This window comes from Kogia breviceps, chromosome 16 (genome assembly GCF_026419965.1).
Source record: "Kogia breviceps isolate mKogBre1 chromosome 16, mKogBre1 haplotype 1, whole genome shotgun sequence".
Taxonomy (NCBI): Eukaryota; Metazoa; Chordata; class Mammalia; order Artiodactyla; family Physeteridae; genus Kogia; species Kogia breviceps.
The window spans coordinates 6,745,600-6,767,492 of NC_081325.1; the positions used below are offsets into that span (position 1 = coordinate 6,745,600).

Genomic DNA, 21,893 nt, shown 5'->3' on the forward strand with positions numbered 1-21,893 from the left:
ACCTTGTCTGTCTTTGGGATAAATGAGGGAAGTGGAATTGTCACATCAGCGGCCTACCCTGCAGAAAGGTTTACTTATTCCTACCCCTATCTTCTGGGTCCGGGAACGCTCTTCTCCAGAGCCTTACCAGGGCTCCAGGGCCCGAGAGGTGGAAGATGGTTCATACCCACTTTTGAAATTCTCTTTCTTTTTTTAAAAAAAATTTTAAAAATTTATTTATTTTTGGCTGCGTTGCCCTTTGTTGCTGCGCGTGGGCTTTCTCTAGTTGCGGCGAGCGGGGGCTACTCTTCCTTGCGGTGCGTGGGCTTCTCATAACAGTGGCTTCTCTAGTTGCGGAGCACGGGGTCTAGGCACGTGGGCTTCAGTAGTTGTGGCTCACAGGTTCAGTAGTTGTGGAGCACGGGCTTATAGTTGCTCCGCAGCATGTGGGATCTTCCCGGACCAGGGCTCGAACCCGTGTCCCCTGCATTGGCAGGCAGATTCTTAACCACTGCGCCACCAGGGAAGCCCGAAATTCTCTTTCTTAAATGAGCTTACTAATCCTCACCATTTCGTCTTTTCTATTGTCATGAATTCTTTTTGTTTCTCTCTTTTCCAATTTGTTAGGTTGATCATGTTTTCTAGGGTCCCTTTTTCCTTCTCTGCTGAATCTGAGATTACGTATTATATTTCTCCTTCGCCAGTGGTTATACTTAACACCCATTTTATTCTTGTATTTATTTAACAGTGTCGCTGCTCCCACCACAGAGCTTCTGCAGAATCTATACCTCTTTCCACTCTTTCAGGAAAGCACTTTGCCTTGTTTTTTCAAAGAAGCCTCTGTTTGGGGTTTTCCCTCTTCAGTCTTAACTGCTTTCATCGTCTCGGGGATTTTTCCATAATTTCTGGTCCACACAGATCTCCTTCTTGCTTTCAGAGGCCATTATGGACTCAGTTCTATCTTTTTCTAAAAATAAATTTATTTATTTTTGGCTGCGTTGGGTCTTCGTTGCTGCGCGCGGGCTTTCTCTAATTGCGGCGAGCGGGGGGCTGCTCTTTGCTGCGGTGCGCGGGCTTCTCATTGCGGTGGCTTCTCTTGTCGCGGAGCACGGGCTCTAGGGCGCGCGGGCTTCAGTAGTTGTGGCTCACGGGCTCAGCAGTTGTGGCACACGGGCTTAGTTGCTCCGCAGCGTGTGGGATCTTCCCGGACCAGGGCTTGAACCTGTGTCCCCTGCATTGGCAGGTGGATTCTTAACCAACTGCGCCACCAGGGAAGCCCCAGTTCTATGTTTGAAATGTATATATTTCCCATCATTTATGGGGGCTGATAGGAGAAGAGAGATGGCATGAGTTCAGGGGCCTTTCTGGACGCAGAGGCCTGCCTGTCCCTCCCTCATCCCACTACCACACTACCGCTTCGTCACCCCTTCTCCCTGTCTGCTCACCTCTCCGGCTGCAGTCACCTCCTAACTGGTGTCCTTCTTTCTTCCTGCTGCTATTGCCGTCCGAGGCACGCAGGATCCCAGTTTCCCAACCAGCGATGGAACCCAGGCCCTGGTAGTGAAAGTGCCGAGTCCCGACCACTGGACCACCAGGGAACTACGTTAACGGGTGTCCTTACTTTCGCTCTTTTGCCTTTGCTTTCCTGAACGTACTTTCATGCATCCTTTCCTTCCCTCCATCCAGAAATATTTGCTTAGTACCCCTAAGATCATGAAGCTTAGCAACACATTTTACAGCTGAGAGAACTGAGCTGATGCTACAGCTGCGTTGACCATGGCGAACAAAACAGCTGTGGTCGCTAACCTACTGTCACGTGGCTACTCATCCATTTATTTAATAGCCGGTTCCTGTCTCCGGGCGATGGGGTGACGTCAGGTGATGTAAAGACGAGAGCCCATCACCCTTGGCCTCATGGATCAAATCGAGTGACGAGGCAGACAGCCCCGCAAAGCAAAACCATCACACAGCATGACTGGAGTTTCACGTAGAGGGACAGACAAAGTGTTAGGGGATTCAGAAGAAGGAACCTGAAATCGGAAGTTAGGGGAGAATTTGGAGAGGGGGAAACTATTTGATCAGGCTCTTTTTTAAATTATCGAGGTATAATCGACACGTTGTTACGCTTGCAATTAGTTTCAAGTGTACATCACAGCGATTCACATTTGTATATATTGCAGAAGAATCAGCCCAAGAGTCTAGTTAACATCCGTCACCATACGTAGTGATCTGGGTCTTTATAAAAAACAGATATTGAAGCATGTCTGTCCATTCTAAAAATCTCATTGGTTCATCAGTGTCTGAATAATGCCTTAGCATGTTATCCAACGGCCTCCCTGCCCTCGCTCCATACCATCAGGGCTGGGTTAGGTCTAAAGTGTTAACCTGCAATTTCCAGATGTGTTTCCCTCCCCGTCTCACTTGCTCTCCAGCGGCCGTCTTCCTTCCCGGTCTGTGATGAAGCCGAGACAGAGATTCTACAAAAACCACTCACGTGGGTGCAAAGGAAAGACTGCGCCAGGCATGCTGGCCTGTTTTCCTACCCAAGAGACTGGACGGGACACGTTAGGGGATGTGAAGAGAAGGGGCGGAGGGGTGGGGGCCTGCCCGCTGTGGGTGGGGCCGCCCGGCATCGCCGTGCAGGACGTACCTGCCTCAGAGGTGACCAGCCAAGCGGCACGTGGGGGCCGAAACCCAGTGTCTGCTTCCCAGGCTTCTGCACTGAGCCCACAGCGCCTGCAGGGGTAAGGGGCCCCTCCCGGGGTGCTCATCTCGCCCAAGGGGTCCCGTCCTCTAACTCAGCTCATCTCGCCCAAGGGGTCCCGTCCTCTAACTCAGCTCATCTCTCCCAAGGGGTCCCGTCCTCTAACTCAGCTCATCTCGCCCAAGGGGTCCCGTCCTCTAACTCAGCTCATCTCGCCCAAGGGGTCCCGTCCTCTAACTCAGCTCATCTCTCCCAAGGGGCCCCGTCCTCTAACTCAGCTAAAGGTGTTTCAGCGTGCTCTCAGCGCCTTGGACACCGGGAGGGAAAGGAACCTTCCATGGCGAGGGGCGGGGAGCGGAGGGGGCTGGGCTAAGTGTGCAGGCTGATCCTGGAGCGCGGGCGCCCTCGGCTGACTCCTCCTCCACGGGGATCTTGCAATTCAGCCGTCCCTGATACCTCTGAGGCCCCTCGACCACGGGGAAGTGGGTTGGGACGTCCTGTGCGTGTGGGGATGTGAAAGGGGAACTCTGGCCAGATCAAGGTCGTCCTGAACAAAGCCAAGGGCACCTCAGCAGCCGTGGACCCTCCGTGCTGGTCACACCAGCTCTGCAGTCTTGTTTTCCTCCACATGCCCCCCCCCCATACTTTCGTTACAACCCATTATTTTCCATTCTACTTTCTCAGCTCCGAACCTTTATTTCTACTACTCGCCCAGCCTGGGGCACCCTGCTAACCCCGACCCCCCCGGTGAGCGGCCAAAATCCACTCAGTCCTCACAGCTCAGCTCAAATAACGCCGCCAGGGAGCCGCACCCGTCTGCCCAACCAGTAGAAATTACTCATTACTTCTTTTTCTATAAAACTCTGCTTTCGGCTTATTTTACAGCGTCCTTAACTGCTCCCAAGTCATCTGCTCTGTAGCCTGTGAGTCCCCTGGGGGCTTTCCGTCTCTCCTTTTTGTCCTAATTCCCTGACAACACTGAATTTCCATATGTGATTCAAAAAAAAAAAAAACACAACAGGAGGAGAAGACACATACCATCCACACAGGTCTCTGGAAAGACTACAGAATTGAAAACGCACTCCTCATAACGTAGAAAAAGAGGACAGACAATCCATTTAAAGACTCAGATTCATATTTAACTAACATTTATCACCTGCTGAGTGTTCCCGAGGTGCTAAGTCTTTTCACATATATCACCTTATTTACTCCTTACAAATCCACAAAAATTTGCTAATCCCATATTTCAGATAAGGAAACTGAGACCACCCCTCCCCCCAAAGATTAAGTGACTTAACTCCTATCAGAAGCAAACAATGGAGCCAAGATTTGAACCGAGGTATTGGGAGTTCCAGGTTCCTTTGTTCACCTGGTCTAGAGGATGGCTCCTCTAACTACATCAGGTGGTGCTGTTAAGGGTGAGAGTCAGCAAAGTAATTCCCAGTTCTCAAAGCTCAAAGGTCATCTAGCTTAGCAACCCATTTTACAGGTAAGAAAACTAAGGCCCAGTGCTGGTATTAAGCTCTCAGGACTTCAGGTCAATGCTCTTTCCACTCTATTACATGATTGAGTTGTATGATTATTCCACACAAAACCTCCATGCTGAATGAGGTAAAGTCAGTGGCTTCTGGAGGTCAGGGATTCCGTTTTATTTATTTGTTTCGTCCTCTGCACTGGTCACTTACAAGCATTTAATTTCTTAATCAATTGGCTAAAATCTTCAGGAAGAGTTTTTCTTTCCCCCTAAAAACACTTATCCGTAAGAATATCTAACCCCATACAACTTTTTTTTTTTTTTTTTTTTTTTCAGGACAAGAGCAGCTTTACTTTTCTGAATGCGTTTCTTAATCTAATTATATTGATGAAGGATGGGTGACCCTTTGTTTTGAGTTTAGGATTATGAGTTTGACCCCATACAACTTTCAAAGAGCAACCTAGACCAGTTGTGCTGAGGAAGGCAACTTGGTACCTTTGGCGCTCAGGACATCAGCAGCGAGTGCTCTGAGTTACAGAGTTCTTTCCTTCCTACCGATACTTTACAAGATGCTGTGCTGCTACCTACCGCTTCTTCCGCATCTGCCAGCTGACATCCTAAAAATGAAGTCAGGTTAGGAAAGGATGGCCGTTTCCTTGAGTCAAAAGCCCAGCAGGATTGCATTATAAAGTATCTGTAAAGACAACAAAAGAAGGAGCAAGGTAGGAAATCTGAACGAAGCAAAATGGGTCACTTCCCACTTTACGAAGCAACAATTTATTGCTGTGGAGATTCTTGTTTATGGCATGTTTGTCCTGAAGCAAGTACTAGCTTAGATTTTGAACTCATGTGAGAAAGGCCAAATTAGATGATGCTTTTTTTTTTTTTTTTTTTTTTTTTTTCGGTACGCGGGCCTCTCACCGCTGCGGCCTCTCCTGCTGCAGAGCGCAGGCTCCGGACGCGCAGGCCCAGCGGCCATGGCTCACGGGCCCAGCCGGCTCCGCAGCACGTGGGATCCTCCCGGACCGGGGCACGAACCCGCGTCCCCTGCATCGGCAGGCGGACTCGCAACCACTGTGCCACCAGGGAAGCCCTTCTTTCCTTTTCTTAAGAGGAATTATGGGAACTTCATACTAAAGAGTTCCACTTTTTTTTCTCATGGGTTTGGATCTAGACAGGCTGTAAATTTCCGATTTCAGCTACTTTACGGTCTGGCTTAAACTTACATTTCTTCCGTGGCATAAAACGGCTGATCCATTTTAAATCCACTCTGGATGAGTTTGTAGAAGTTCGCATCAGCTGGAATCCCGGGGTAAGGATTGACACCTGAGAAAAACAAGAGGGCCTGTAACCATCCACTCGCCCTTCAGTTGTTAATTATTCACTCAATTGGCAAAACACGATGGACTGTGGCTCCCTGGGCCAGAACTGTGTGGTTCTGGGCAGGAGAAGCCGCGTTCTGGCAGGCAGGACGGACCAACGGACACCAGCACGTAAAAATAAAGGGGGCTCAGGCTGCAACAGAAGTAAGACTAGGCCGGCTCTGGGTCACGGCATTTCTTCCACCCTTTGACTTCGGAGTGGGGGAGGAGTGCGGAGGGGACGGAATGCAGAAGCCCAGGCCCCAGGGAACTGCAAGTCTCACCAAGCGAGAATATTTCCCAGAGTAATATTCCGTACGACCAGACGTCGCTCTTAATTGTGTAGATTCCCTCAAACAAGCTTTCAGGAGCCATCCACTTCACAGGCAGACGGGCCTGAGTAAAATCCAAGCAGAGATCAATGGTGAATTTTCCGCCTACAAGCATTCCTTCTTTTCTCCTTAGCTAGGTGATCACTTTTATTCTCTCCCTAAGGCCACACTTAATGCTTCCTTGAGAAAATCATATTCCTCAAGTGGCCTTTTTTTTTCACTTTCAAATTAATATTGTAACATAGCAGCCTTAAACAAACAAACTTTATTTCTTTAAAACTCAAGCTTGCACTCGGCATTGGTAAGTCTCACAGTAGACGCTCGCTTCCTGCTGAGTGGCCAGGCACTTCCCCAGAGGTAAGTGGAGTATTTTGTTCAGGCATTTCTTGGAAGAACTTTAGTGGAAATGTCATCCACAAGAATGTGATGGGGGGAGCATACGTCATCACTTCCAGAAATGACACCAGGTGGGTTTCTGTGGCTTTAGTCATTCTCAGTAGCACGGAGGGGGAGTTTTGAATTAGTACAGCCTCGGGTTAGAATCAAGACACAGGGACCGAGAGGTTCCTGGGACTGAGCATTTTGTAGTATTTTCTTTTCCAGGGATTGAGAGCCCTTAACGGTGCACATTTAATCTGCCAAGTAAAATCAAAGCGCAAGAAAGATACCCTGTTTTAAATCCTGTTCAAAAGGATGAGCTGGGAGAATCAAGGAGGCTAGTCTGGTTAATTTGCTTAATTAAAGGGATTAATTGTGGTTCCAAATGGAATTCCCTTTCCTGCTTAAGAAGCCACCAGCTAGTAGGGTAGAAACTTCATAGCCATTATTAGTTCATCCTATTTAAAACTGCAGCTACAATGAGGGAAGCGTAGATCCAAAATCAGCTGTGTGTTTGACTCGAGTGGGAACACAGTTTAACTTGATTTGCAACATGTACTGGACAAGGGAGTTTGGTTGGTTTATTCCCATAGACGCTATGAGGTAAGTGAATACTCCTCATGGGAGACACTGTCTCACCACGTTCGTGCACAGACGTGGGGCTCCGACCATTCGTAGTCTAACCCACGTGCTGTGTAATCGTGAGCAAGCGACTTTTCTGTGCCTCGGTTTCCTCAGCCACAAACGGGTACTCTGAGGACCAAATGAGTCAGTACATGTAAAGCGCTTAGAACAGCGCTTAGAACAAGGTAAGCACAATACCAGCATTTGTTAGTATTATGACTTCACAAGTAGGGGTAATAAAGCAGAGAGAAATCACAAAAATGAACAGCCAAGGGCTTCCCTGGTGGCGCAGTGGTTGAGAGTCCGCCTGCCGATGCAGGGGACACGGGTTCGTGTCCCGGTCCGGGAGGATCCCACGTGCCGCGGAGCGGCTGGGCCCGTGAGCCACGGCCGCTGAGCCTGCGCGTCCGGAGCCTGTGCTCCGCAATGGGAGAGGCCACAACAGTGAGAGGCCCGCATACCACCAAAAAAAAAAAAAAAAAAAAAAAAATGAACAGCCAAAAAGAAGAACAGGGGCTTAAATCCAGGCATTGTAATTCTTAAAAAACCATACTCTTTCAACGATACACAGTTTTATCTAGTATTTTTAGTAGTTCTCTTATAAGTGACACATGTGTCCTTAGGTTTTTTTAACAAGTAGATTCAGTGATGTCTTAGGTTTCCCTGTGTAACAGTAAGAGGATGACAAACGTTCATTAACTAACATTTGATTTAAATACTGTGCCTTTTTAAAATGAATATTTAACATTTAATCTACATGTTGTATTTTTTTAAATGCTGTCTTGTAACGATTACCTATTCCCATAATTGAAAGCATAACTCAATAGTCACTTTACAGATTAAGGAACTGAAATAAGTTTTAAGTAATGAGATTTTTTTTTTTTTTTTAAGCGTGGATTGCACTCAAAGGCCCCTAATTGATAGGTGTGATGCTATTTTGCTCAACTTTTATTACAGACGGAATATTTCCGTGAAGCTGCAGAAAAGCCTTTGAAGCATAAGAAAGCAAACTGCTGGGAGGGAGTTTTCTGAGGTTAACGTAAATCACAAATGCGCTACAGTGAGTGCAGATGTTTAGGCTGGTGATGACGAAAACACAAAGTGACAGGATAAAAGTACACGAGGAGCAGCAGCCTCACATTGCCTCTGATCACGTAGTTGGAATCACTCATAATGTCCCGAGCCAGTCCAAAATCACCGATCTTCGCCACTTTCCCGTGGGTCACCAGGACATTCCTGGCCGCCAGGTCTCTGTGAACACACTAGAAGGAACAAACTGGGAGTGTTATTTACCATGATGTATACTATCACACAGTACAGTCCTTCTTCTCATTTCACGTTCAGGAGGAGTTACAGATGCCAGAGCTGTAGTTCCCCCGAGGTGTCTTAGCTTTCCTGGGCCCTGAACAATCATCACGATGTGTCACTAAGTGCGTGAACAATTCTTCAGCCCTTGGTGCTGCTTAGGGAACATTCCCAGAGGCCAACGGGGCTGGGTTCCGAGAAAGCAGGTCAACCCTAGCAAGGTGCATATCTTGCTATAAATAAGAGACACGGCAGCAGGGCCTCTAAAGGGGTTTTCAGAGCACTCTTCTGTGGGGTGGAGACAATGTCTTGTCTGATGGGAAAATACCTTTGGCAATAAAATGGCATAAAATTTTTTTAAAAAGGGAAAATACTAGAAGTTTGGGAAGGTTGACTAAGGTGGAATTAGAAACAGCTCCTGAATTGAGAGATGACGTGACTTTAATTCAAGTGGTTTGGCAAGAAAATTAACTACACGGAGGAAGATTTTAAAAGGAACAGGGGCTTCCCTGGTGGCGCAGTGGTTGAGAATCCGCCTGCCAATGCAGGGGACAAGGGTTCGAGCCCTGGTCTGGGAAGATCCCACATGCCGCGGACCAACTAAGCCCGCAAGCCACAGCTACTGAGCCTGCGCTCTAGAGCCCGCGAGCCATAACTACTGAGCCCACGTGCCACAACTACTGAAGCCCGTGTGCCTAGAGCCCATGCTCCACAATGAGAAGCCACCACAATGAGAAGCCCGGGCACCAAAACGAAGAGTAGCCCCTGCTTAATGCAATTAGAGAATGGGGACAGCCTAAAGGAAAAATGGGAGAGAGTTCCAAGAAACCAGATACACTTCAAAACATTCTTATTATCACAAGCCCAGAGGGAGAAAAGGCAGTGCCCCTTGACCTCCAATCGTGAGTAGTTTGAGAATTTACTTAACAACAGGCAGCAACCGGGCTGGACCTTCTAGGCAGATACCTTCAATGTCTGTAGAGAAACTGGTGACAGTGCTACTGTAGACACAGAGGTGAGAGAGGAGACATACTCCAACAGCCGGCAGGGAACACGAGGAGAGGAGAGTGCCCGGGGACCGGGGTGGGAAAGGATTCTGAGACAGTGATTCTTTGCACTGTTGAGCAAGGATGAGGACGCCTAACTGTGGAAAAGACAAGACGAGACGGCAGCTCTTCCTCTTCGGTCCCAGGTGCTTCGGGATCTATAGGCCCTGGTGCAGACGGGGCCAAGTCCAAGGACCAAAGCATGCACAGCCAGTCCCGAAAATGGCATGGAAATGGCATCGGGAAACCCCGATCACAACTCTCTCTCAAGGGGGTGGACCCCGAGTTCCTGAGGAACATGCCCTTTGCCAAGAAGCACAACAAGAAGGGCCTGAAGAAGATGCAGGCCAACGACGCCAGGGCCACGAGCGCACTGCTGAAGCTATCAAGGCTCTCGTAAAGCCCAAGGACGCCAAACCCAAGGTCCCAAAGAGAGCGGCCACAAGCTCAGTCAGCTTGCTTATATCGCCTGCCCCAAGCTCAAGAAACGTTCCCGCATCACCAAGGGTCTCAGGTTCTGCCGAGCAAAGTCCCAGGCCAAGGCTCAAACCAAGGCCAAGGCCAAGGCCAAGGCTGCAGCTGCGGCTCCAGCTCCGGCACCCAAAGATACCGAGGCCCTCACAAATGCTCCGGAGTAGAGGCCTTTATCTGCCAATGTGGGAAGAGAAGGACGGGTGTGGCCCCTGGGCTGCTGTCTGCAGGGGGCTGGTGTCCTCCTGTGCTATCGGTACAAATAAACCTGAGGCAGGACCTGCCAGTAAAGAGGGAGGGAGGGAGGGAGGAAGGGAGGGAGGGAGGGAGGGAGGGAGGGAGGGAGGGAGGGAGGGAAAGAAAGAAAGAAAGAAAGAAAGAAAGAAAGAAAGAAAGAAAGAAAGAAAGAAAGAAAGAAAGAAAGAAAGAAAGAAAGAAAGAAAGAAAGAAAGAAAGAAAGAAAGAAAGAAAGAAAGAAAGAAAGAAAGAAAGAAAGAAGAAAGAAAGGAAGGAAGGAAGGAAGGAAGAAAGAAAGAAAGGAAGGAAGGAAGGAAAAGAGAGGGAGGGAGGGAGGGAGGGAGGAAGAAAGAAAGAAAGGAAGAAAGAAAAGAGAGAGGGAAAGAAAGGAAGAAGAAAGAGGGAGGGAGGAAGGAAGGGAGGAAGGAAGAAAGGGAGAGAGAAAAAAAAGACAGCAACATGTACTTTCAACGTCCATGAGTTAAAAAAAACCTTGGGATTCTAACTGGGGTTGTGAGAAATATACAGATTAATCTGCTGAGAACTGACTTTTCTTTTAAATGGTGAATCTCTCCCATATGAACAAAACAGAACTCACTTATTCAGGTCTTCCTTTTTGCCCTTTAATCAAGTTTCACAGGTTTCTTCATGAAAGAAACATATCTTACGTGTTTCTTGTTTACCTTAACCTGTTTCATAGTTTGGTTGCTCTCCTGAATAGAACTTTTTTCTTGTTCTTCAAAGCTATTGATTTATCTCACATTAACCTTTTTCTTAAAACAGGGATATAATTGATGTAATACGTTATATTGGAGACTGTACATTTTTAAAGAAAAAAAAAGTACAGCTGAAATTATTCTTTCCAAATTCAGGGAGAAAGAGGAGAGAGGAGGCCAAGAGAGGGCAGTGGAGGAGAGGGAGGAAGAGACTAGGAGACCAAAGGGAAAAGGAGAGGAAAAAGTTGGGGAACTAAAGAGAAGGAGTGGAAGGGAAGAAAACGAGGACAGAAAGTAGCCAGACAAATGTCTGAAGTCGGTTCACAGGCAGCAGACGTCTGAAATGTCAGAGAAGAGCAGGACTGAAAGAATAGTATAGAAAGAATGCAAAACTGGGGTGGAGTCCACGGTGTGAGGGGGCCCCCCGAGCTCTTCACATCACAGCCCCAGTGGATCTGGGATTAGCAGACCCACAAGGCTGCTGCCAGCTCACAGCAAACTCTCGAAAGAGACACCGGTGCCTCGGGCGGCTGGCCTGGCCTGAAGGGAACCCGGGATTTGAGCCTCCGCTCACCCCCTGGGACAAATGTAGGGCACAGTGTAAACAACCTGAAGTGACTGTCCGACAGGGCTACACCTGGTTTTGAGGAGGGATTCCTGAGGACTTCCTATCTGGAAGCTTCAGGGACTTTGGACCGTCTGGGAGGGCTGTGATAACCATCCTTTAATAAGGGATCCCTGACCTTTATACTGTAATTAGCCAAGAGCCCATGGAACATCCTAGGTGACTCCAACTCTTTCCATCCTGGGAGGGAAAGACAGGCTTTAGGAGCTGCACGTTAAAATAAACGAGAAAAAAAGAAAACCCCACATCTCATCTTCAAAATTATCTTTTTGTTGTCGGTATTGTGAGTTTCATTTTTGAAAGGAGCTTACCGACTTAAATTCCAGAAATTCCATTCCTTTGGCCACTTGATATGCAAAGCAAAGAAGATCTTCAAAGGTAAGTACATTCAAGTCCTCTTCTTCCTCCAGCCTTTTTTGGTTTTCGTATTCAATCTCATCTGTAAAATACAACTGGTCCTCATTTTTGCCCAAATGCAAAGAAGTTGCCTTATGGAAGGGGGAGGGGCAAGATGGGGGAGGGGACTTAGAGGTACAAACTATTATGTGTAAAATAAGCTACAAGGATATATTGCACAACACAGGGAATATAGCTGATATTCTATAATGACCATAAATGGAGTAGAACCTTTAAAATTGTGAATCACCATATAGTACACCTGTAACTTACATACTATTGTACGTCGGCTATACTTCAATTAAAAAAAAAAAGAAGAGTTGTCTTATAAATCTCTGTGAGCACCTCACGTACAAATGGAGCTATTTCATCATCTTCCTGGTGGCACCAGGGCTAACCTGTTTATGCAGAGAACTGTGCAGCCCAGGAAGGGCCACCTAAAGATTCTCTTTGGTTAGAGGAGTGAACACCCCCGCTCTCTGGGGTGAGTCAGGGGTTTCTTTTGCACTAGGTACTTTTGTCACACTGGGAAAAGAATTACCAATTGGCTGCTACATTTTATGAACTGTTTGTGCACTTAATGTTCTTCTTTTTTTTTTTTTTTTTTTTAAAGGGGAATGAAACTCCTCATTGTCTGTGTGACACCACTAAAGTTTTTTTAAAATAATAAATTTATTTATTTATTTTTGGCTGCGTTGGGTCTTCGTTGCTGCGCGCGGGCTTTTCTCTAGTTGCGGCGAGCGGGGGCCACTCTTCGTTGCGGTGCGAGGGCTTCTCATTGCGGTGGCTTCTCTTGTTGCGGAGCACGGGCTCTAGAGCGCAGGCTCAGTAGTTGTGGCGCACGGGCTTAGTTGCTCCGCGGCATGTGAGATCTTCCCGGATCAGGGATCCCTGTCCCCTGCATGGACAGGCGGATTCTTAACCCTGAGCCACCAGGGAAGCCCTTAATGTTCTTCTAGTTAATCCTTTTTTTGTTTGTTTGTTTGTTTGTTTTCTGCACTGTGTGGCTTGTGGGATCTTAGTTCCCCAACCAGGAATCGAACCCATGCCCCCTGCAGGGGAAGCGCAGAGTCTTAACCACTGAACTGCCAGGAAAGTCTCAATTTACGACTTTTAAAAAGAATAACCTGATCAAATAAAATAGCTCTCAGTGTTTATTAGTAGAAACATTGACATAAAATTCACACTACTAAACTGGTGGCTTTTCACTACCTTTAAAGTAAATATGCATTGGGACTTCCCTGGGGAGGGAGTGGTTAAGAATTCACCTGCCGATGCAGGGGACACCGTTCGATCCCTGGTCTGAGAAGATCCCACGTGCCGCGGAGCAACTAAGCCCGTGCGCCACAACTACTGAGCCTGCGCTCTAGAGCCCACGAGCCACAGCTACTGAAGCCCACGCGCCTGGAGCCCGTGCTCCGCAACAAGAGAAGCCACCGCAGTGAGAAGCCCGCGCACTTCAGCAAAGAGTAGCCCCCTTTCTCCACAACTAGAGAAAGCCCAGTCATAGCAACGAAGACCCAATGCAGCCATAAATAAATTTATTTTTTTAAAATGCTATAAAGCAAATACGCATTAATAAAGCCTATAGATGACATTAGCAAAGATAAACATGCTTTTGCATTTACACACTTTTCAAAAATAGCTAACACAGAACTCTTGTATCCATTTCTATTTGGAAGTGCTACTATTTAGAATAAAATATTACCTTCGGATTGAAATGAATTCCCATTGAACCCTGAGATAGGATCTGAGTCCGGGTGTATTTGGACTTCTCTTGAACCAGGCATACTATTAAAAAAAAGTTATTTCACTATTTATGTTCTTCTGAGTAGACATTTTATTAGAAAAAATACAATTCATCAAATAAATGAATTCCAATTATAAATGGGCTTTTAAATTAAAAGCATGGCATCAACTAGTCCTTTTTGTGTGTGTGGACATTAAACACATCTGCGTAATTGAGCCTGTCTGTCGAACAAGGATAAGAGTGATCCCTGTTATCCGTATGGACTCTTACGGTTCAAAGAGGACCTCACTCAATCCTTCCCACAACCCTACAAGCTGGGTGTCAAAGTCACATTTCATAAAAGAAAAACTAGGCTGGGTGAGATAAATATGATTTGCTGAAATCACGAAGCTAATCAACAGTGTGACTTTCTCTATAAAAGTCCATGTATTATAGATCTTCTATAGAGACCTTTCAGTGTTCCAGCATCCTTTTTTTTTTTCCACGTTGGCCTTTGTAAAGCTCATTCCCTTTTCCTGTGAAATTCATAAACAGGAATAAGGAAAATCTCTTTTACTGTGTATAATATAGACCTCTTCACTGAGGAATTTTGTATACATTATATACAGACAATGATTCGGTTTATTCCAGCACAATAGTTTACCCGATTACAATGTCCACATCTTTAGAAAACAGCTTAATGCTTTCAGACCACAAATATTCCCAAAGTAATTGCTTCAGTGTGTTTAATACCCAGTGACTGACTGAATGAATCAAAGGCACTGTTGTCACTAACCACGGAGCCCTGGTCACACGTGGATTCTCTGTCCTAGAATTCGGATGACATTAAAGAATCCTCTCAGTTTGGGAGTGAGAACTGAGAAATGAGCGTAAAAGGGAAGTTTGGTGTGAAATGATTAAGGGCAGCTGCACAAAGACATGCATGGGGTTTCCGCGGGGCCCCTGGTGCTAAGATGCTGGTCTCTGTCTCAGCATTAGATGGCCAGAGGTGTGAGCTGAAACTTACATGATAAGAAAACAAGGAATCTCAAACGGATCCTCCAAAAGTCCCCCAGTAAAGCTAACAGTCTCTGGCAAATCCGCGTTTAGAAAAAGGGAGAGCTTTCATGTAGGAGGGAACTAGGAATGCACTGTGGCTTGAGGAATCATTCTATCAGAGTGCCTGAGAATTCATTCAGAGAAGGATGTTATCGAGCTATGATGTTCAGGTAATTAGCAGGAAATTTCCAAGGATGAGGACGAGCATCCCACCAAACCTACAGCCCTCTTGGGACTGAGAATCACTCAGGATCCCACAGACGGCAGACCAGACAAGGCAGAGCATAGGAACAAATGTTACCACTACTTAATTTTGCCCCCATCATTACGTCAATCAATCCATCCTAATTTTTAAAAATCCGATTTAAGAGTTTAGAGCTCTTTTGTGCAATACTCCCAGGACCTGCACTGCTTTCTATGAAGATATCAAGGGCTTTGGGAAAGGGGTTCATTCTTTCTACCAATACCCATGTGTCAGCCAGGAGGCCTGACATATTGAATAATGCACCTTTCCTAAAACTGAATATATGTCTAGGATGTGATAAGGTGCCGGTGGACAGAATTGGTTCAGCTGAAATACCTGTACTGCAGGAAAGGGAAAGCCTCATTGTTAAAATCAACAGGGAAACTATAACAAAGATAAGAGACCTTCCTAAGTCTTAGAACCCACAGACCACACAAAATGCTGGAGGATGACCTTTCGAAACTGGCCAGTGGGGTGTGTTTAACCATCATACTTTGTCTGTTCTGTAATGTATTATTACGAAACTGTGACCCAGTCTCTTACCTGGAATTAGGGGGTGACTGGAAAGTGGGATAAAAACTGAAATTATGTTCCTTGAAAATCTCCGTCCACGTCCTATGAAATTTTTCTCTTTTACTTCTTAGATAGTTGAGAAGGTCGCCATAGCAACAATATTCAAAAATCAAGTAAATTGGTCCTGAAATAGTGACAGTTTTAATCCTAGGTATACAGACACCAAATAATTTTTTTTCAGACACCTGTGTAGCAGAAACCATACTCTGTGAGAACTCCCTTCTCCCCTGACTTGGGGAGAGTACAGCTCTCTCTGAACCTATCTCTTCTTGGACTTTAAATTCAATTTCAGTTTTTTGCTCAAACTCCTTGGAAAGCTGTCTCTTGCTGCCTTCCACTTTGGCCCATGTGGCCTCACCAAGAATTACTGGCCACCTAAATTCTCCAGTTTGCACCTGGGAATAATATGTTGACTGCGTTGTGAGCACTTGGTAAATATCAGCTGATTTGCGGTTTACCCGAGGAGGGAGAAATACATCCCTAGCCACCTCTTAAATCCATTTTCTCTTTATTTCTCTGTCCCAGTGCCAGGCTGGCTGTCCCAGAAGCAATGACCCTTGGGCACAGGGTTCGGGTACTTCTAGGCAGAAGCGAGGGAGTCAGAGCACATGCTCCGTTGGATTCTGGGAGAAGAGAGTTTGAAACCCCTCCTTGGCTACGCCTCACTTGAAGCAGCTCAGTTAGGGCCATGGTCGGCGCTGCAACTGGGCCAGCTCCACGGCCAGGGAGAAGCCCCCTCTGAGCAGGTAGAGAGACACCACAAAATGTACTTGCAGAGTTGTTAGTATTATTGTGGGTTTTTTTTGGCCGTGCCACGCGGCTTGCAGGATCTTTGTTCCCCGACCAGGGAGTGAACCTGGGCCAAGGCAGTGAAAGCCCAGAATCCTAACCGCTGAACCACCAGGGAATTCCCTTTAAGTAGGTTAGAATATGTGGTTTATTCCGATGAAGACAGGCGTTGTCTACACTGACCCATCTGACTCTAGAGTGAGGTGTGTCCAATCCCACTTGGGTTGGGGGGGGCCCCACCCTGCGACTGAGAGGAGGAGAGAAACGCAAGAACAAACGCCCTTTTTGTCTTCAGGCCAAAATGTTTTCGATTAGGTGTCCTGAGTGGGAACGGGTTACCTGACAGGGTGCACGCCCCCAGCAGATTCACGATATTCTCGTGGCCACCCAGGTGGGTCATCATTTTGAGTTCAGACATGAGAGCCTCCCTCTCCGAGCTGTCTGCTTTTTCTGTCAACGGCAGGGCATTACAAATGTAAAATGGAAGTAGATTAGGTATTTTAGGTTATTCGATAAATTAAACTTTTCCTCCGTTCAGAGTAGATTTGCATAAAAGTTTTAAAACACATACAATAATACATACATTTTGAATAACAAGACCTTATGTTTTAAGGCAGAATTGCAAAGATCGTAGCATGAAAGTTGAACCAGATAATGTGCCTTTCTACTGGACTTCCCTCTACCTACAAAATAAAAATCTTTACAATTGACCCTTAAGAAATAAAATAAAACAAAATAATCATAATACATGACTTTCCTTCACAGTTGAAGTTAATAAAGATGCCGAAGGGAGAAACATACTTTTTTTTTTTTTTTTTGACGCTTTTATTTGTTGAAGTCATTGAGTGACAAGATGGGAATGTCCGCGAGGGTGCTTGGTTCCAGCCTGTGACCCTCAGATCCAGAATCTGAAATTTGTCAGTGGATATGAAAGTGAGAATGGTGAGAATGGTGAGAAGGTCAAAGAAGGTCAAAGAAGACCAATTTCCATCGACCAAGTTCTCAAGAGACTCCCTAATTGGTCATGAGGAACAGAACTGCTGGGTAGGCTACAATATATCCACTCACTCTCCCTGGAGTAAGTCTAGAGAGCTTGGCAAATTATATTCATCACCTTGCCCAGAAGTGTAGCATGGAGGTATTTATTGGTGAACTCAAAGGTCTCCTGTCATTGAGGCCAATGTGCCCAGCGTGTCCGGTCAGGACACCGCTGCCCGGGAGGGTGCTGGAGCCCTAGAGGCAAGGGCAAGGTCACTAGGCCTCTCTCTCTCCAGGCACCCCCCCCCCGTCTGTTAACATACTCTTTCTTACAGATGGAGTAACTTTTCTTTATATCCAATGGAGATTTGATTAGCTATTTCCAGGTGTCATTGTTTCGTCCTGCAAGACATGTAGCCTTTACGTGGCTTTCCCAGGGCTTCGATGTTATCTGTTTTGACTTGTGCGGGCTCTGAGGGGCATCCTGATTTCCAGCTTCTTGGCCTGGGAGCGACATCCTGACTGTGTGCACTGGGACCCAGTGTACCTCAGGTTTTCCGCTGCCTCCTGTTTTATAGGGATTCGTGGCTTTCCGTTGTCCATGTCTTGTTCCTCATGACCAAGAATATATTTTCACAGTGTGCTTAACTCTTTCAAAGCACTTTCATATACCACTACCTGACTTTCATTCATTCATTCAACACGTATTTATTGAACGCCTACTGTGTATGAGGCAATGTGCCAGGCCTTGGGGGAATAAATGATAGAAAGACACAGCCCCTGTCTTCCTGGAGCTTAGAGCCTCCTTGAAAGGGGAGACAGGTAAATGAACAATTACAATATAGTGTCATAACTGCCACGTGGCACAAATAAACCTATCTATGAAACAGAAACAGACTCACAGACATAAAGAACAGACTTAGAGTTGCCAAGAGGGAGGGGATTGGGGGAGGGAAGGCATGGGAGTATGGGATTAGCAGATGCCAGCTATTATATAGAGAATGGAGACACCACAAGGTCCTAGTATATAGCACAGGGAACTATAATCAATATTCTGTGATAAACCATAATGGAAAAAAATATAGAAAAGAATGTATACATATGTATAATGGACTCACTCTGCTGTACAGCAGAAACTAATACAACATTGTAAATCAACTATACTTCAATAAAAAATAAATAAAAATAAAAAATAAATGCCACATGGCAAATGAAAGTAGGGGTGTTGTCCCACAGAGGAGGGACACCTAACCCAGCCTTAGGGAGGGTGGAGAAGGGGACACCAAATGTCTCTGTTGAGAGCTGAGGGAAACTCGCAGTTAACCAGGTGAACTCACAGTGGGAAGGATGCGGAAGAACATGCCATCCTGAAAACAGGATGGGCCAAGATCAAGAAAGAGGACAGCATAGCAGAACATACAGACCCACACTCATGAGGCCTACAGACTACTGAGGCAGCTAAGACATTAGTTAAATAATTAAGCAAATATGTAATTGTAGTTGTGCTCAACTTTATGGGGTAAAAGAGCCCACAGAGAGCTGGGATATGGGATCTAGCAAGGAACTTGAGCTCATCTGTGACGTGAGAGAAGGTTTCCCTGAGCAAGTGGTATTTGAGTTGAGATCTACAGGAGGAGCAGGAGATAAAGACGTGAAAGGGGAAGCAGAAGCGGAAGGATGACCTGTGCAAAGGCCCTGAGGTGGGAGGGAGCACGGCGCTCCAGAGGAACTGAGAGCCGGCTGTGCTGCAGCGCTGGGGTGAGAGGGGAGAGGCGAGCTGCAGCCATGTCGTGCTGGGCTGTGTGGTCTGTTCAAGAGAAATTAAAAGCAACTGGAAAGGTTAAGTAGGAAAATTATATGCTCTGCTTTGCATTTCATAACCATCACTTGGGCTTCAGAATCCAAAAGGAGGTAAGAGTCCATATAGGGTAGTTGCTTGGAAGGCTAGTGCATCCATTCGGAAGGGATAGACTTGGTCTGGGTGGTAGTAACAGAGGTTAAGAGAAAAGAGGATGAACTCAAGAGGTACTAGGCAGGAAGCCTGACGGGAATAGCCTACAGGGAATTAGAATGAGGATGGTTTCAAGGATGAGTCAGTCCTAGGTTTCTGGCTGGCCTGCCTGGGTGGCACATGGCCAGTCATTGGTACTCGCAACCAATCAGTGAGAGAGGGAGGGCTGACAGAGAGCCAGGGTTGGAGGAGTCCACTTTGGAGAAGCTGAATTCAAGGGACTCTGGAGACGTCCAAGCACTTGGACATAACCGGAAGCTCAGAAGGGAGGTGCAATCGTGAGAAGCACTGGTACGTGGGATGAGGTCCCGGGTAAGCTGACACAGCCCATGAGCATGCGGAGTGAAAAGGGAGGGGGGCCCAGGAGCAAGTCTTCAGGAACTCCGTGGGGTGAGAAGCTGGGTGAGCAGAGGAGCGGCCAGCAAAGGACTGTGAAGCAGTCAGAGGGGTAGGAGGAAAGCAGAAGAATACGGTGACTTGGAAACCAAAGGGAGAAAGCACAATAGAGATGGAGGGAGCAGTCAATCGTGCCAATGTATGCTAAGAATTCAAGTAATGCCCATTAGGCTTGGTTCCTGGTGACGGTGGAGGTGGTGGTCGCTGATCGCTTAGCCAAAGCCAGCTGGGGGCGCTCTTGCTAAGTGAGTGACACTAAGGGGAGGAGGTGAGGGAGAGCCAGGTGGCCGCGGAGGAGAGATGAGTGGGAAGTGATACAGAAGGCGCCAATTCCCTCTTCTACCCGGAGCCTGTGTCGAAATGTAAGACACACAGCTGCCTGTAGCAATGGTGTCCCCAAATATTGAGGCTGAAAAAACCTAAACAAAGAGAGGAGAGGAAGAAGAGGTGGAGTTTTGTGTTCACGACTTGTATTTTATATGCATGACTTAGTTGACACCCACCCCAACTCGCTCCCTTTTTAGCTTGGAAGGATGGAACGCAGTAACCATAGCAATGACGGAAAAGAGGAGGTGGGAGGCAGCACCTCCCCTCTTTGTGCGTCTCTGTGGCTATTGATCGATGTAACCATACCTTTCAGCATTTTGACTGCGACCTGGATTGAGACCCCTGTCTTACTGATTCCATAGGCGGTTGCATTCATCACTTTCCCAAAAGCACCCGATCCCAGGACCTTCCCTGCAAGACACACGGTGAGTGCATGTTGCAGATTTTCCAACAAGAAGGAAACTCGACAGAAACATTTGGGACATCTGATTCTTACCCAATTCTAAATTTTCTCTTGGAAACTCCCATTTGAGATCATACTCGTATTCTCTGAAATCAATGTAGAAGTACTCATTATCCAGAGAGCCGGTCACCTGCACCATCTGCAGCTGGCTTTCATACCGAAATTGCTTCAGAGATGAAACAATGAGCCGATTAGCCATAGAGAGTGCTTCAGAAATGGGACACAATGACGACGTTTTACCTTTGCTTTTACCTTTTTGTACTTGTGACAAAGTAGCGTGGTTAAAACGGCAATGAAGGGAAGACAGAGGCCAATTGTTGCATAGAATGAGATGTTGTCCTGGATGAATGGGAAGGGGCCTGCAAGGGAAGAGCATCAAGGAGCAGTGGATGAGAATTCCTGGTGGATGCTGTAGCAGAATGCTCGTTACAGTGGCTCACACATCCTGTCTGAGGAATCTACGAGCCCTCTACTAAGACGCTAGCCCCACAGAAAATCAGGCCATGTTCATATAAAGAACGATTCCTTCCCAGAAAATTTTGAATGATTCTGCACCCATTTTAAAGGATCAATTACTAGGGGTTTTAAGAATTACATCTATTTAAACCCACATGGTGTGAAAGTCAGATAAAAAAGATGTTCATCTACTATATATAAACTAGATAAACAACACAGTCCTACTGCATAGCACGGGAAACTATATTCAATATTTTGTAATAAACTATAATGGAAAAGAATCTGAAAAAGAATGTATATATATTTATATAAAACGGCATCACTTAGCTGTACATCAGAAACTAACACAACATTGTAAATCAACTATACCTCAATTAAAAAAAAAAAAAGAGATTTGTGTTCCCACTGTGAAGCTGTCATACGAATGTGGGGAAGTTAGTTTGGGGATGCTGGTGATTTTGAACCATGAGTGTAGGTGGTCAGGTTTCAGAATTGCTTAATTTAGGAGGGATCTAAATATCAAACCAAAAATGATAAAATGGCAAGCTAAAGGCATAGAAGGAGATTAACCAAAATGGAAAGTGGTAGAGACTCCAAATTACTAAATCTGTTTCCCTAGGGCTGGATTTCTTGGTAGATGTCCATTATACTGGGAGCTTATGGTTCTACCCACATCACTTGAATCCATGAGTCACAATCATGTCAGTAGAAGTCACTCTGCCCTTGAACTACAAAACATGTCTGTTCAGTGGGGATTCTTGCCTGACTCAAAAAGCCTTTTCGTCTCACACACTGAGCCTACACACCCTTGTAAAACTCCCCAAATAAAAGCGAACAGGGACTGACTTCGAGTAGGGAATTCCTAAAGGTGGTGGCTTCCAATAGCAACAGCTGTGTCTACCTGGTGAGTTTAGAAGGATTGTTTCACAAGAGGTGCCGAGGGAATTGTATGCACAGCACTTCACCAGGAACCCTTTGACGGCCTCGCTCATGTTCAGGGTGCTGCTTGATATCCACTGTCCAAATACTTTCCTGTTGGCCTTTTTATTCCAAATTCCTTCTGTGATCTCTTCTGTGCAGCTGAAAAGAAACAGCAGACAGAGAATTTAGACGGGAGGGGCTATCGTCGGATTGGAAGCGAGGGTTTCTCTAGTGGGGTCTACAAGAGACATCTATTAAAGATTATCAGAAACAATCTATGACCATGTAGAATTATGGTC

The 21,893-nt window shown here is 46.2% G+C and overlaps 1 protein-coding gene and 1 pseudogene across 12 annotated transcripts in view; one reads left to right on the top strand and one right to left on the bottom strand.

The window, feature by feature from the left end:
• Positions 1 to 21,893, bottom strand: part of FLT3 (fms related receptor tyrosine kinase 3) — a 117,495-nt gene that overhangs the window by 9,373 nt on the left and 86,229 nt on the right. For all 12 annotated transcript variants that reach the window (XM_067016908.1, XM_067016907.1, XM_067016911.1 and 9 more), the window contains 12 exons: positions 21,575 to 21,753; positions 20,470 to 20,576; positions 20,251 to 20,383; positions 20,061 to 20,165; positions 16,382 to 16,492; positions 15,224 to 15,377; positions 13,357 to 13,439; positions 11,564 to 11,691; positions 7,992 to 8,114; positions 5,803 to 5,914; positions 5,384 to 5,483; positions 4,746 to 4,851 (listed from right to left, as the gene is read on the bottom strand). In XM_067016908.1, coding sequence (XP_066873009.1) covers positions 4,746 to 4,851; positions 5,384 to 5,483; positions 5,803 to 5,914; positions 7,992 to 8,114; positions 11,564 to 11,691; positions 13,357 to 13,439; positions 15,224 to 15,377; positions 16,382 to 16,492; positions 20,061 to 20,165; positions 20,251 to 20,383; positions 20,470 to 20,576; positions 21,575 to 21,753 — 1,441 coding nt within the window. The remainder of the gene's footprint in view (positions 1 to 4,745; positions 4,852 to 5,383; positions 5,484 to 5,802; positions 5,915 to 7,991; positions 8,115 to 11,563; positions 11,692 to 13,356; positions 13,440 to 15,223; positions 15,378 to 16,381; positions 16,493 to 20,060; positions 20,166 to 20,250; positions 20,384 to 20,469; positions 20,577 to 21,574; positions 21,754 to 21,893) is intronic.
• On the top strand, positions 8,888 to 9,841 carry LOC131743508 (large ribosomal subunit protein eL29 pseudogene; annotated as a pseudogene).